At 30.2% G+C, this 17,032-nt stretch overlaps 1 protein-coding gene across 1 annotated transcript; it reads right to left on the minus strand.

The window, feature by feature from the left end:
• Positions 1–248: 248 nt before the first annotated feature.
• Positions 249–16,088, minus strand: LOC145307043 (uncharacterized). Its single transcript, XM_080149381.1, has 9 exons — positions 16,035–16,088; positions 15,224–15,486; positions 4,422–4,754; positions 3,200–3,390; positions 2,838–2,880; positions 2,553–2,584; positions 2,151–2,292; positions 1,011–1,061; positions 249–294 (listed from the first exon to the last, which is right to left on the minus strand). Exons 2-9 carry the CDS (start codon positions 15,484–15,486, stop codon positions 249–251), a joined length of 1,101 nt encoding a protein of 366 aa, XP_080005507.1. The 5' UTR covers positions 16,035–16,088.
• Between the last annotated feature and the right edge of the window lie 944 nt (positions 16,089–17,032).

A 17,032-nucleotide genomic window follows, 5' to 3' on the forward strand; every position in this document is an offset into this window, starting at 1 on the left:
AGCTCCATATTCTCTGTAAAAATGTACATACCATTTACCTGAGTTTTTTTTAGCTATCTCTAAAAATGCGGTCGTAGTGAAAGGTAAATGTATGGTTAAAATGCCTGATCTTAAATCTGTGGCTTGGCTGTGGTACTCCGGCAAAGTGAAGCATGACAGATTTAGAGATTCAAAAACGTCAAAAATCATGAATATTTCTTGTTTCTCGACGTTAGAGATCCGTATGAAACTTAAAAACTCATTTTAGACTATAGACTATGGACTGAAAACCCAGGCTGAATCTTCATGCCATTTCTAAAAAGGTATAAAACATCGTTTTAGCCCAACTGTGGTCCAAATAAAGGGTAGCTTGAAAGTTGGGTGAATTTTGATCCTGTGGTTACTCATGTTTCTAAGGAAATGGGGCCTCCCGGCGGCCGATCTTCATTCAATGGACTTTTGGGCCTGGGGCTACCTTGAAGCATGCACCAATAGACGTGCCCATGCCACAAAGACCTCCCTCATTGCCACTATCAAGGAGAACTTTGTCAGCTTGAACAGGTAAATTTTGACCTGGGCCTGCCTGCAGTTGAGGAGGCGGGTAGGCGATTTTATTCAATGATCTAATAGTCATATACCTATTTTGCTTCCCAGTTTTTAAAATTAATAAAATCTTTAAAATTGACTATTTTATGTTCATTTGATTGCAATTTAGAAAAAGTCTGGTTATATGTGGCGCACCCTGTATAATCATTTTTTTCATACTCCTACTGGTTGTTTCCCAAAACCGGAAAATGCAGGGTTTTATTTAAAACACCTTGTAGTTTTCACCATAAATATAATATAAATTACAATAAACTATAAATGATATGGCAAAAAATCCATTTAATAATTTTTAATTTGCCTCATAAAATCTTTTAAAGGATGCAAACATTTTGTATGTTAAATTTCTATTTTAATTTACATCAGGGAATAATTTCCAAATGAAACATTCAGATAACATAACATTTTTTTGCTGTAAATAAGAATACTTTCCTAGAGACTCTGGTTTGTTTTCCAAAAGATTACATACACTGTCATTTCTAAATAATAAATTAAATTTATATTTATATGTGTTTTTTGTGTATATCCCAGAAGATCCTGTAAATAGCCAGACTGATTTTAACCTAAATTTTTAAGTTAAGATATGTTCAAAGAAAAATATCTGAAACCCAAAACTTTGTTATTTTCTGTGAAAACAATGGGAGAATGGAGACCTCTCAATAGCTCTCAGGGTGGGGCGCATATGTGTTTATGTTAGTTAAATTCAATAAAAGATGTTTAACTATAGTTTATCTTGCTAACCAAAATGAGGGACAAATATATACATATATTTTTATAAACAAAAATTGAGATGATTCAAGCAATTTAAAGTATGACAAATATGCAAAATAAAACATGTTTCTTGCTATTTTTTTGATATATTGCACTATTTAAACCTTAAATTCACATTAAAAATGGAGCCATCTTAATATTATAAAAATAAGATTTGCCTATATTTTTATACTTTACTATACACACCCCACCTATTGGCTTGTTAGATTAGAAAAAAAAATATGGAAATGGTTTACACATGCAGGATGTACTGGGACCTTATGGTGAGTTCAGAACATGCTTTCCCTAAATTGAATTAGTACCTTCCCATAGTAGAAAATTTTTGAATTACTATTGGTGATCAAATTTTACTTTTATTTCTAGAGTATTTCACCTAACCTCCTTTATTGTGTTATTTTGTCTTTCATGGTCATTATGCAAATTCGTTGACATTACAGTTGAATTGACATATATTGGAGCTTTCTAACAAGGTCTCTAACATTTTTCTAGCTCTAATACTTTTTGAGATCTCTTATTTCAAAGTATTGCTGTAAAATCATCTTTTACACAGCAAAAAGGTGAAACATAAAATTAAATATTTTAGAGAAAGCTATGATTATAAGAATTTTAAAATCAGACATCAAATATAAATGAAATGGACAAATAATAAACACAAAAAAATATTTTAAACAGAAATTATACAGAAAATTTTTTGGCAGCTCTAGTAATATAAGTTTTTTGTTGACAATTTCTCAAATATTGTGAATAATGCAGAAAATAATATAATAGTAATATAAGTTTTATGTTGAAATAATTACCTGGCAATTGATGCTTCAATGTTTTGAATTAATTTGGTAATTTCTGTTGTATTCATGTTTCCTTGGACAAATCCAGTTTCTTCATTAGTTGCTCGCAGAGACAGGATAAACACCAAAATTATGAAACCAAAAAGTAGAAGACCTGAATATTAATTTAGTTTTATACCAATATTCCAGATATGTGCTACCTTTGAGCAAGTTAAAACTACAGGCTGGAAAGCTATTGCAATATCTAGTTGCACCATATTACGCTAGAGTTGAATGGCAACCTTACACTTTAACAAATGCTGCTGATATAATATACAATCTTACAATTGATTGCTGGCATAAATTTATAATTAAATACTATTTCAATTGTCACCAGAGCATTTTTCTCTATGATGTTAACAATTTTAATATTACCTGCAACAATGTCTGCTATTTTTACAAGAATTCTAAAATAAATAATTCTTTAAAGTTTAGACATAACATTTGATAATGATAACATATGTTCGCAAATAACTTCAACTTAGTTCAAATTGCAACATAATCTGGGTCAAACTGCTTGTATTGTTATGTTTTCTTCAATTAAACTTATAAAAACAGAATGTTTTTTTGTGTGCTCTGTGGGTAGTTTTTAAACAAAATAATCTCTTTTAAATATTGTTGTGATATAAAGTGTTAATGTGCGTTAAAACAAATATTTACCTTCTCAGATTTTTACAGTTTGTAGTATCACCAACATTTTCATCTAAACAAAGCAGTGAATATTATATGAATGTTTATATTTGAAGAAATAAGGGATTTTGGGAAGTCCTTATTTTTTTGGTTTATTTTAAGAAAAAAGAAAAAGAACAGAGGGGTAAAAAGTAATAACAACCTTTGTAAAGTTAGGTAAGTATGGCTATATACTATAGTAGCAATGAAATGTTAGGACCATGTTTTTCCAGACCTTTAACCCATCATCCCCACCAATGAATAAATTGTCTTCAGAAAAAAATCTGGAATTTGTTTCTGTGGCCAACTATGCAGATGATTTTAAGGAAAAGCAGCTTATTATCCTGACTTACCTGAAGTGTTTTCAACTGGTTCTTGTGGGGTGTTCTCATTTTTTTCAAGAAACAAGAAATTAATCCAGCATGTCTTGAACTTCTTGTATTGAATAAATTCAATACTAGATATCACAAGACATATGGCAACTGTCATCCATACCATCTTCTGAAAAGACAGTAACTCTCTGGCTCTTTCTGCACAGTTCCACCTAACAACAAAAACAATTTATTCTAAATTGAGAACAACACACTTAATAAAAGGATCTAAAAACAAAAGTATATTTTAATATTTGTATAAAGTAAAAGTATGTTTGTCTGTTTGTTTGTCTATTTGTTTGTCTGTTTGTACCAAAGGATCTCACTAAATGCTGAACCAATCAAGTTCTCCTTAACAGGGTAGCTTTTCATAGGTTCCAGGAAGGTTTATAGCTATTTTAGTAGAGGGTACCAACACCTTCCCAAGAGAAAAAAAATTCCCCCCTATATATAGTAGCTACGTGGTTAAATGTTCCAACTTACTAAAAACTTTTTCTCACAAATTTGTCAACGTACTCCTAAACTACAAATAGTACAAAAATGATGTTTGTATTTCCAAAAATTAAAGTTTTTGATGATTCTAATGGTATGCATAATTTTTCTACTGTGAGCACAAGCTGCAAAATTTGAATTGCAATTTTTTTGCACAAACTTTAAATCCATAAATCTTCCAAAATATGAACTTTGAAAGAAGCAGCTTTTAATCATTAAATTTATTAAAATAATCAGTTTTTATTATTCAAAACATAAATGCCCTAGAACAGGTTTTCCAAATATATAAAGCAATTTGTGCAATTTTTCTTTTCTCTGCATAATTAAGTTTTTAAAAAAGACATTTCTCTTGAAACGCCCTGTGTTACCCACTCAAACTTTAAAAACAGGACTAAAAACATCCAAAGACATGGGGAAATATTTTCAAAATTGAAAAAAATATTTCTTAGAGGATAGGCCAAATTTTGAAAATAGGACCAAAAAAAGCAATTATCCTCTTAGAAATATTTTGTTTTGATTTTAAAATTTTTTATATCCCCCCCCCCCCTGAAAACAACATTATTTTTTACAATTAGTTTAGGTTAGGTTTTAGGCAAGGGGGCCAGGAAATTTATCTTTCCTCTACTTTGTGTCTAACAGACAGACATTTAGAATTATAAAGCAGCTTTTCTACTAATAATGAGACCATTTGGCAAAAAAGTTATAATCTTACCACATGTCTGGTGGAATAAATGGAATGACTTCTTGGGTAATCAGAAATTGCAGTGACAACATCAATACAATTAGAATGGACACAATTCCTTTGTTTTTCATTCTGGACTTCTGGATTATCTCATCAGCATCGGTTGGTTGAAATGATGGTACAGGTATGAACAGAATTGAATGGTCAGCAAGAGAAGATTGGTGACTACAGCATTGTATACCATTGTACATTGTGGCCAGTGTAGGAATGATGAACACAATCAAGCACATGGAAGTAGTTGCAATGAGAACTCCATATCTCCAACTAAGGCTGAAAACTATAATGCTGATCATTATAGCAATCCTATAAAAATAACAAATATAAACAATTTTCAAATTGTTAAACATAAAGAATCAGGCAGCATCCTAGTTTAGGAGTGGAGATACCCGGTATCATAAAAATTAACCCCCCCCCCCCCCGGGGGTATGCATCTATTTTGACACCCGGTATGCATCAATTTTGACCCGGTATATATTAATTTGCACTGGTCGCCGGAAGGAAAAAGCAGTTTTTTGAAAGGGGCTATCTGAAATTATTACAGATTCTGATATATACATATATAGACTAATGAAAAATGCAAAAAACGAAATCAAAAGCGTTCCTTCTTGGGAGAAAATCCGGGAAAAAATGTTTAGCTATTTTTAACCTAAAATTCACATGGGCAAGTATGCAAAAAATATAAAGACATTTTAAACATGTCATTGCTAAGCACATAGAAGTGGTAGAAAAATGCTAGGCATACCATTGGAAGGTCATAACCTCTAGTTTTCATAAAGGTATATAACGTTTTTGCACTATTATTAGTTTTTGAGCTATCCTCTTAAGTATACTCAAGTTCTAAAAATGCAGTTTTTTCATGAATTTTAAGTTTGATACTAGTTAAACAAACCTTTTTAAAATTTTATTGCTTAGCACTTAGGAGTTATATAACTATTTTATAAAGGTACATTTGTATATTTTGGGTAATTTCAATTTTAGCTTAATTAAAAATTGTCTTTGAAATGCGTATAGTTTGTAGTAAGAACCAAGGAGGGAGGGCAGAGTTTATACACTTATAGGAAATGAAATGCAGTATAAAATTTTGCCCTGGATGTTTTTGGGCTTGTTGTTATAGTTATAAACCTTATTTTTTTTGTAAAATTATATGATTAAATATGCAAGTAAAACTTTGAAAATTAAATTTTGGAACTTTCCTTCTAGGGGCTAATGGGGTAAAACAGCCCCTAAGACACTAAAATCTAATGCCTGAGCTTATTTTTAGAGATATCAAGCAAATTTTTTTAATGTAAACCTTTTTTGCATAATTTAGCTAGGTAGCCACTAAAGATTTCATTTTGGCACTTTCCTTCTTGGGGCTAGTGGGGTATTTCATCCTCCAAAACACTAAAATTTAAGACTTGAGGTTTTTTTAGAGATATTAAGCTGATTTTTTAATGTTAATTTTATCACATAATTGAGCTATGTTGCAACTAAAGATTTCATTTTAACACTTTCTTTCTCGGGGCTAGTGGGGTAAAAAACAACCCCAAATTGTTAAGTTATAAAATACAGGAAAGGGGGGGGGGAGTTTATACACTTTTAGGAAATGAAATTTAGTATAAAATTTTGCTCTGGATGTTTGGGCTAGTTGGTATAGTTATTCACCTGATTATTTTTGTAATCTTATATAATTAATTATCAATAAACATTAAAGGACGCCTGCAAGAAATAATATGCTTTAACTGCTGAAAGACTGCCACAAGAAGACCCAATACCCCAAATTTAAAGCCTTCAGCTTCAATAACAAAAAAGTTCTAGGCATTTCAAAATAGCATTTTATGTACAATGGAATTTTTGAAATATTTCCAATGCTCATAAAAGAAAAAACAATATTAGATTACGTCGCCTAGACACAAAATTATAACCTTATCTTTGTCAGAAACTTAGATTGCCTGTAACTGATTACATTTTTACAATAAAAACACCACATTTCATAGTCAAAATCCGTGAAAAAAATTCGATTTAAATTGCATTTTTAAACGAAAATCATAGCGGAAACAAAGGGGTAAACTAATACAAGCTTAGCTTTGATAGTTGTTAAGCTGATTCAGCCTTCTGATTGGCTACAGTACATTCGGTACAACGCAAGTAAAACTTAATTTTTTTTAATGATTTTGACTATAAAAATGGGTATTTTTATTGTAAAAATATAATAAGTTACTGGAAACCTAAATTTATGACAAAAATAAGCTTATAATTTTGTTTCAAGGCCACGTAGTTTAATTTCAAAGTTTTCAACATGAGCATTGCAATTCTTTCAAAATTTTCATTGTACATAAAATGTCATTTTAAAATGCCTAGAACTTTTTTGTTATAGAAGCTGAAGGCTTCAAATTTCGGGTATTTGATCTACTTGTGGCAGTCTTTCAGCACTTAAAGCGGGGTATTTCTTGCAGGCTTCCTTTAAGTTTGACACTTTCCTTCTAGTGGCTAGTGGGTAAAACTTCCCCCAAAACTACTAAAAGTTTAAGTTCTGGGCTTATTTTTAAAAATACTGGGCTGATTTTGTTAATGAAAACTTTTTTTCTTCAAATACCTTAACTAAATAATCACTATAGATTTCAATTAGGCACCTCTTTCAAGAACTAAATTATTTTTTTCTATGATTTGAAATAAGTTTTTATTAAAGTTCAACATGAAATCTTTGAAAAACTCATAATTTTTGTATTTTAAAGGTGTTTTACCCCAATAGACTCTAGAAGGAAAGTGCCAAAATGAAATCTGTAATAACTCCTTAGTTCAATTATGTGAAAAATGTTTACATTAAAAAAATAAGCTTAATGTCTTCAAAAATAATCTCATATCTTATAACCAATCACATCGTAGAACCAACTTTAAAAAAATAACTATAACAACAAGTCCAAAACAGCCAGGGCAAAATCTGATACTGACTTATAATTTTAATATGTTTTAGGAAGCCCCAAGAAGGAAAGTGCCACATATGGCTACATATTTAAATTATGAGAATAAATTTTAAGTTAAAAAAATTATCTTGATATCTTTAAAAATAGGCTCATAACTTTAAATTTTAGTGTTTCTGAGCCCCAAGAATGAAAGTGCCAAAATGAAATCTCTTTTGACTACTTTGCTAAAATATTTCAAAAAAAATTTACATTAAAAAAATTAGCTTGACATTGAAAATGTCCAAAAATGTTAACATTAAAAAAATTAACTTAATGTTTTTGAAAATAATCTCATATCTTATAATTTCAGTGTCTTGGGGGCTGTTTTACCCCACTAGCCCCTAGAAGGACAGTGCCAAAATTAAAATTTAGAGTTTTACTGGTGAATTTAATCATATAAAAGATTTTACAAAAAGAATCCGGTCAATAACTATAACAAAAACAACCAGGGCAAAATTTTATACTGCATTTCATTTACTAGTGTATAAACTCCCCCCTCTCTTCTTGGTTCTTACTAAAAACTATACACATTTCAAAGCTTAAATTGAAAGTACCTAAAATATACAAATATACCTTTATAAAATAATATATATAACTCCTAGGTGCTAAGCAATATAGTTTTTAAAAGTTTTGTGTAAGAAGTATCAAACTTAAAATTCAAGAAAAAACTGCATTTTTAAAAATTGTGTATACTTCAGAGGATAGCTCAAATACTAACAGTAGTACAAAAACGTTATATACCTTTATAAAAACCAGAGGTTATGAGCTTTCCAATGGTATGCGTAGCATTTTTCTACCACTTTTTCTACTAATTTTATACTGCATTTTATTTCCTATAAGTGTATAAACTCCGCCCTCCCTCCTTGGTTCTTACTACAAACTATATGCATTTCAAAGACAATTTTTAATTAAGCTAAAATTGAAATTACTTAAAATATACAAATGTACCTGTACCTTTATAAAATAATTATATAACTCCTAAGTGCTAAGCAATATAATTTTAAAAAGGTTTGTGTAACTAGTATCAAACTTGAAATTCATGAAAAAACTGCATTTTTAGAACTTGAGTATACTTTAGAGGATAGCTCAAAAACTAATAATAGTACAAAAACGTTATATACCTTTATGAAAACTAGAGGTTATGACCTTTCCAATGGTATGCATAGCATTTTTCTACCACTTCTAGGTGCTGAGCAATGACATGTTTAAAATGTCTTTATATTTTTTGCAGGCTTGCCAATGTGAATTTTATGTTAAAAATAGCTAAAATCTTTTTCCCGGATTTTCTCCCAAGAAGGAACGCTTTTGATTTCGTTTTTTGCATTTTTCATTAGTCTATATATGTATATATCAGAATCTTTAATAATCTCAGATAGCCCCTTTCAAAAAACTGCTTTTCCCTTCCGGCGACTAGTGAATTTGGTCACCCCAATTTTTTTTGCTTAAAACAGACAAATGGGTAATGAACAATACATAGTGGGTCAAAAATAAACCATACAGGGTACAAAATTAAAGATAGGGGGTAAAAAGATAAAGGGTCAAACATATAACCCCCCCCCCTGGTATGCAACAATTTTGACACCCCGTATGCATCAATTTGGACACACAGTATGCATCAAATTAGACACCAACAAAATTAAAGTGATTGCGAATTTTGGTTTATCTTTTCCTATTTTTTAAGTAACTTTCATAGAGTAATGCCTTAAAAGTTCAACTAAGTTAGAAAAAAATCAGTTTAAAATGCCAATATCAATTCCGCATGAAATCAATGTTAAAGTTTGAGCAAAAATTAAACTATAAGAAAATAAGCCATTTCTTCGCTTACAGATAAAAACAAAAAAATCAATACTTATATTTTGGTAATAAACCTCTAATAATATTTTTCTTCAAACTTTCTTTAAAACTTAATGCCAAAAGTCCTTACATTTTATAAAATGATTAACTAAATTCCGATATGTAAGCGTTGCTATGAAGACAAAAGAAAAGTTGTTTAAATCTGTAGAAAGACTGATATTTAAGAATTGAAATGTTTAAATAGAATAAACAAATATTATTTGCTGCACATATTCAGCATAAAATATAGCAGTCTTTCTATATTATTTACATAAAGATAAGCATTTTATCATCGTAAAATAATCCTCGTAATATGTCGAATTTAATTAAATACTGTCATTATACGCCCACATATGCCCGCAGCCTAACTCACACACACACACACTCACTCACTTACATTGGCCATTCATGTTTCCCTCTTCCATTCTCCGTTCCCCCTTCCTTATCTTTCGTTGGTACAAATGGTACCAACGGATTTTGTTAAGTTGAAGTATAGAAACCAAACATTACTGAATATTGTAAAAGTTGCAGTCCCTTCAGTGTATTTTAAGTTGTAAGTTTGGACCAGTACAGGAAAATTTCAATAGCTATAAAAAGTAAATAATCTTTTACCCATAACTGAAAAAACATGTTATTTTATTTCATTTTTTGTATAGGTTTATTGCTAACTGACTTGATTTATTACCTCAGGAACCATCTTTACATTGTGTTTAGGATTAAGATAAAAGCCTTGCTTTAATTAATGTACATCCATAAATAACAGATTAATATTAAAAGAATATAATTTGTGTGCTCTTTATCTTATTCCATGTTTTGAAGTATTAAACAATCAAGTTCTGTGGAGTGTTTATGTGTGTGTGTGTGTGTGTGTGTTTGTGTATTTGATTCAACCTGGCTGTACTCAGAAAACGCTTATAGCAAAAACCTTTAATTAATCAAATATAATCTAAGCAAGAATTTTACCCCAAAATAAAAAAAACCATAATATTTAAAAACTTTCTCAATCTATAGTAAAAACTTTAAAATCCCCCAATTATATGGGGGCCTAATCGTATTTTTAGCTCTGCAGTATGTTGAAGCTTTTTTAGCAAGTAGTAAATATTGAGATAGGATGAGGGTGCTATGTTCACAATCGACAACTATAAATCAGCTGACCTTATACCCATATTTGGTAATATCTTTGCGATTATCGTAGAAATCGTTTAATCTCCCCGTAAAAAGAAATTACAAACTTTTTTGGTTAGTTTAATATGTATGTAACAAAAGAATTTATGCTACTCTAAATTTGCAAGTAAACTTCAACAAAAAGATTGTTATTTGTCGATTTTGATAGGTTTTAAGATATGTATAATAAAACTCAAAATACAATGATGTTTTCAAGGGAATCAATTCGTTTTTTTAAAGTTTGAATTATTTTTAAATGGGAAGTATTTAAGACTTAATTCTCAAAATAGTACTCTTAAAAAACATTAATCAGTGACATATATCAACTTTTTCCCAGCTTTGTGAACACTTTAAGATAGATGGTCAAACAAATACCCACCTCCCCCCCGGTATACATCTATTTTGACACCCGGTATGCATCAATTTGGACCCCGTATGTATCAATTTGGTCACCCCAATTTTTTTGGCTTAAAATAGACAAATGGGTAATGAACAATACATAGTGGGTCCAATATAAAGCATACAGGGTATAAAATTAAAGATAGGGGGTAAAAAGATAAAGGGTCAAACATATACCCCCCCCCCCGGTATGCAACAATTTTAAAGATAGGGGGTCAAAGCAATAGTTGTGAGGTTGGGTGGGGGGGGGGGGGGGGGGGAAGGGACCCCCAACCTCCCTAAAAACCTAACTTTATTATGGACTAATTTCAAAATTTCTTTTTCCTTTTTAAAAGGATAAAATAAGCAAAAGGTAATAAACAATCCATAGGGGGTCTAAACTCAGGCATACTGGGTGCAAATTCAAAGAATGGGGGTCAAAATGAATAGTTGTGAGGGGGGGGGGGAGGGACCCCTAACCTCCCTAAAAACCTTACTTTTTTGTTTATGGACTAATTTCAAATATTTTTTTTCCTTTTGAAAGGATAAAACAAGCAAAAGGTAATAAACAATACATAGGGTGTCTAAACTCAAGCATACCGGGTGCAAATTTAAAGATAGGGGGTCAAAATTAATAGTTGTAATAGGGGGTAGGGACACCCAATTACCCTTAAAACCTAACTTTGTGTTTATGGACTAATTTCAAAATTTTTTTTTCCTTTTGAAAGGATAAAACAAGCAAAAGGTAATAAACAATACATAGGGGGTCTAAACTCAAGCATACCGGGTGCAAATTCAAAGAAAGGGGGTCAAAATTAATAGTTGTGGAGGGGAAGGATAAAACAAGCAAAAGGTAATAAACAATACATAGGGGGTCTAAACTCAGGCATACCAGCTGCAAATTTAAAGATAGGGGGTCAAAATTAACGCTTCTTTTACCCCAGAGTAGTATGTGGGGGGAGGTTGTTGGTGAGTTCCCCCTCAAAATTTAAATTAATGAATTGAAGTTTCAATAATAAGAAGGGTGGTGCGTTAAGTGTGTGTGTGTGTTATACTACGATAGTGTGTGTGTGATGTACAATGAAAATTTTGAAAGATTTACAATGCTCATAAAAGAAAAAACAATATTAAATTACGTTGCCTAGACATAAAATTATAACCTTATCTTTGTCAGAAATTTAGATTGCCGGTAACTGATTACATATTTACAATAAAAACACCACATTTCATAGTCAAAATCTATGAAAAAAATTCGATTTAAATTGCATTTGTGAACGAAAATCATAGTGGAAACAAAGGGAAAAACTAAAACAAGCTCAGCTGTGATTGGTTGCTAAACTGATTCAGCCTTCTGATTGGCTACAGTACACTCGGTGCAACGCAAGTTAAACTTAATTTCTTTTAATGATTTTGACTATAAAAATGGGTATTTTTATTGTAAAAATATAATTAGTTACTGGCAACCGAAATTTATGGCAAAAATAAGCTTATAATTTTGTTTCTAGGCCACGTAGTTTAATTTCAAAATTTCTAACATTAGCATTGAGATTCTTTTAAAATTATCATTGTATATAAATTTCTTGCAGGCTTTCTTTAAGATGTTGTTTTCAAGTGAATATATTTTTGAAAACCAACCTTAAGGCACAAAATTCTACCAGAAAAAAGCATCATACGCATCTTTTTAAATATTTATGCTTTAAAATGCGCCGTTATTTTCAGAGATATTAAAAAACACCTGTAACAATTTTGATGCATATTTTTATAGAGAATATTGACATATAATTATTTTTTTTGTACTCCTAACGGTTGTTTCCCAAATTTGGAAAACGCAGTTTTTTTTTAAACGCCCTGTATAAATTGTTCTAAAAGCAACCATATTACCCCTGGTAAAAAAGACTTTTTGCTCTAGTCAAAATCACCAGAGCAACATTAAAAATTAACCTTTAAATCCCCCAAAAAAAGTTTATTGGGGACTTAATTCAAATTTGGGCTCTGCAGTCTGATTCTATAGGTATCCTAGTATATTTTTGACCATCCATTCAAAAATAGGTTAAAAACAGTTTAAACGCCCATACCCCTGTTCCGTCCAAAAAGTATTATCATCGGATTTGTGTGATTTGGAGAGGTTGTGTGAAAAATGTCGTCTTTGTAGATATTTTAGGTCAAAATAAACTATCAATCAATAAGATAATAGCAATCAATCAATAAAAGAATTTTTAATATTATATATTTAACAAAGAAAAAAAAAACAATTTTGTATCAAAATTAAAATCTAAATAAAACAATATTTAGAGTAAGTCCTGTATGAGACTAGGTGTAAAGATATCAGTTATAAAACTTTGAGTACCAGGTGTAGTTTACAGTGAAATGTTTACTAATGGTTATAAAACTTTGGGTACAAAGTGTAATATACAGTCCAATGTTTACAAATTGTTATAATACTTTGGGTACCCAATATAATTTAAAGTCCAATGTTTACTAATGGTTATAAAACTTTGGGTATCAAATGTAACTTACAGTCCAATGGTTACTAATGGTTATAAAAGTTTGGGTACCAATTAGTCCTGTTAATATAATTAGCCTTATTCATTACAGATTTATTAATTAAGAGAAAATTGTCTGTAATATGATGCATTTCAGTATGGCTGAGAACCGATTCTAATCTAGCGGATATTTATCGGTTGCGAAGCCATTTTTATCTTGAAATAAAGATAGGAGTCTGAATTTTTTGTGTAGATTCCTTAAACAAATTAGAATCGCCGCTCTTTTATGCTTCGTGCTCGATTTTTAACTTTAAAACCCTTTAATTATGCGATGTTTGTCCGTAGGTTATTTACATTTAAATTTCGTATCAATTAAATTTCAACAAAATTAACGTTAACTTTTTTTGCAAAAAAAACCACTTAAAATAAAGATAGGAGTCTGAAAATTTTTGTGTAGATTCCTCAAACAAATGAGAATCGCCGCTATTTTATGCTTTGTGCTCGATTTTTAACTTTAAAATCCTTTAATTATGCGATGTTTGTCCGTAGGTACTAAATGACACTAAAAATATCTCCTCAAATCACGATCCCCCTTTGAATGGCCCTAACTCGGTAGTTTTTCATCGTAAATCAATGAAATTTTAAACATAGTTAGTTTAAGTAGTTCCTAGTACACACAAAAAATATTATTAATATCAAAGCAATACGAAAAAAGTTATTGCTTTCGTAAAAAAGGCACTAAAAACGATAAGAAAACAGCATTATAAACTCTCTCAAAACTGATTTTTATCTGTACCTATTAAATTAGCTTAAAAATAGCATTAAATTTGACGATTTTAACGTTAAAACAACGTTGAAAACGGCAAAAAAGGCCGTTATTCTATAGCCATTACATTACTTTAAAAGTATAGTCAAAAAAATGTTAAAAATTACGTTTTTTTATTCACCTATTGGTCTGTATTAATTCTCTATCTAGGGACTTACATCTATTGGGAGTAAAATCAAGAAAAAGTTAAAATATCTGTTTAGTTTAAAAATCCACACATAGATGTCTCCAAGTTTTAAGGAAACTTAGACTTGTCAAATAACAATATGACCATACAGGCATTAAAAACACATAACAAACACTTATAAACAAAGGCCAAACAATTTTATCCTATACTTTTATCATTTTAATCATCTTTTATATGTGATCAGAGCCTCCTGCTACTTCTATCTAGTCCTTAACAAGGTATTAACCACTCCTAGTCAACCCTTTCCCCTCTTTGAAATAGATTTGGGGTTAAAGATGAATATTAGTCGAGAGGAAATTCGCGCGATGAAGGACCTCCAAGGACACCTCCCAATAAAAGGGTAAATATTGATAGGGTCCATTTTGACCCCCCTCTATATTGACATCCCCCCCCCGTATGTGTCGGTTTTGACACCTGGTAAATGTCAAAACGGACACCCCCCCCCCCCCTTGTATGTGTTGGTTTTGACAATTACTGGGTGTCAAAACCGACACATATGGGGGGGGTCAATATAGAGGGGGGTGTCCGTTTTGACATATATCAGATGTCCAAAATGATGCATAAGGGGGAATATCCATTTTGACACTTACCAGGTGTCAAAATTGAAGATACCCCCAGGGGGGGGGGGGGTTTAATTTATATGATACCGGGTATCTCCACTCTTAAAGTAGGATTATCCCAAAGAATCATAATCATCTTTTATTGTATTGTAATTCTATTTGTGTTTACAAGATGAGTTTCATTTCCCCCTTCTCTTAATTAAGTGTCAAAATAAATTTTTCTTCTTTGATCCATTTATTTGGAAACCTTAGAAAACAAAGGACTAATGGTTTGTCATTTCTGTAAGTGTCTTTTTACTTACTGACTGACAATATGATTATTGATGCATATATTTAACACACTAAAAAGGGATAGAAGTAAATAAGTGATAATAATATTTTAAGGTAAAGTGATCATACCTTGCAATAATATCTACTGAGCTCCTAACCATTAGTACAAACTTGTCAAATATCCTTTGCTCTTTCTGAGTCACATTTATCTTGAAGCTGCTGAGGCCCCAGAGAAGTGATGATATGGATGTGGTGATGCTGATGATATCCAGGTAATAACTGCTGTCATCCTGGAATTCATAAGTGCCAGGAGTTGTAAGGAAAACATTGAACAAAAGTATTCCAGTTTGAAGAAAGAGTTGCATTGTTGATTCAATGCATACTTCATACATCTAAAATAAAAAAGATTATAATGATAATATATTATATTCACACATAGCTTATTAATTGTAAATGCTAAGAAAATAAATTGTTATTGAATTCAATAACAAAAAATTTAAAAACAATTTATTTTTTTAACGTTTATAATTAATTAGCTATGTCTGCCTCTATCAGAATTTTATTTTGGTATGGGAGGAGGTTAAAATTGTAACTCCTATTTTATCTAAAATTAGAGCTCAAAATCTAAAATTTTCTGATTATGGCATAATATTTTAACAGTAGTTAGGTTTTTTATAAGGCTTATTTTTGTATTTGAAGATTTATAGTATGACAACTAAGAATCATAATATTTGTTATCATTATTTTATATGTTTGGCCTTTCTTCATATTTTTTATATAAGAGCTTCATTGCTTACATAAATATTAAACATCTAAGCATTTTTAAGTTAATTATGTATCAAGATATTTATTTTACTGATGAGTTATTATATATAAATAAAATCTCCACACTTAATGCTTTTTGAAGATATTTAACTTTTTTTGTACTGAAAAGAGTTACCTTTTCTGATTGGTATTTTTTCTTTTGTTTAACATCCTGTGGATTCAAAAAACACTGAAATCCCTAAACAGATATAATTTATTGTTACACACATTGTTAGACTATACTGTTGTTTAAAATAAAACATGGAACATGGAGTAATATCTAGATTTTTTGCATCCTGTTTTAATCATGTTTTTTTTTATTAGCCTTACAGTATATTGCAAAAAAGAAAAAGAACATATTTTTATTTCAAAAAGACATCAGTACTTCAATTTTATGCATAATACACAAAAAATTTTGATCCATTATATATATTTATCCAATATGATTTTAAAACACATATATTTTAATAAAAATTTTCAAACATACAGCTTTTTTTTATTAACAGATAAATATTCTTAATAGTAAAATTTGGAATAAAAATTTTATTCGTATTTGTACAAGAAAAAAGGAATCAATCTTGTTTTTCACTAATACTGTTGGTTATCTAAGAAAACGAAAAAATATATAATTCTGAAAGCAATGAACTTGCAAAAACATTTTGGCTTTTATATGTATAAGTTGCACGTAATATCTTTAAAAAATGCATTAAGTTTAGTTATGCAAAATAGTCATTTGATAACCTTTAATTTGCAAGTTTTAAAAACAAAAAAATATAATTCTTAAAGCAATGAACTTGCAAAAATGTTTGGATTTTATTTTAACATAATAAATTTTAAGTCTCTCCCTTATAATATACCTTGTACAACATCAATGGCTGATAACCAAATGCCAATAATAAGTCTTTGAAACTCCATTTTCTCTTCAACACATGATCAAACATAAATGCAATGCTGGGTAGGACTAGTATGGCAACTAAAAAAGAAATAAGTAAGTAATAACAATAATTTCAAAATTTGTATAAAGTAAAATTAACTTTGTAGGAAACTATGGCAAAAAATAATAAGAACCTGATATAATAAACCCAACTGAATTCATCTGCTCTTTTCCAAACTTAGTATAGTTGTATGTGTAGT

The sequence above is a fragment of the Acartia tonsa genome, chromosome 15 (genome assembly GCF_053477335.1).
Source record: "Acartia tonsa isolate MP-2025a chromosome 15, ASM5347733v1, whole genome shotgun sequence".
NCBI classification, from domain to species: domain Eukaryota; kingdom Metazoa; phylum Arthropoda; class Copepoda; order Calanoida; family Acartiidae; genus Acartia; species Acartia tonsa.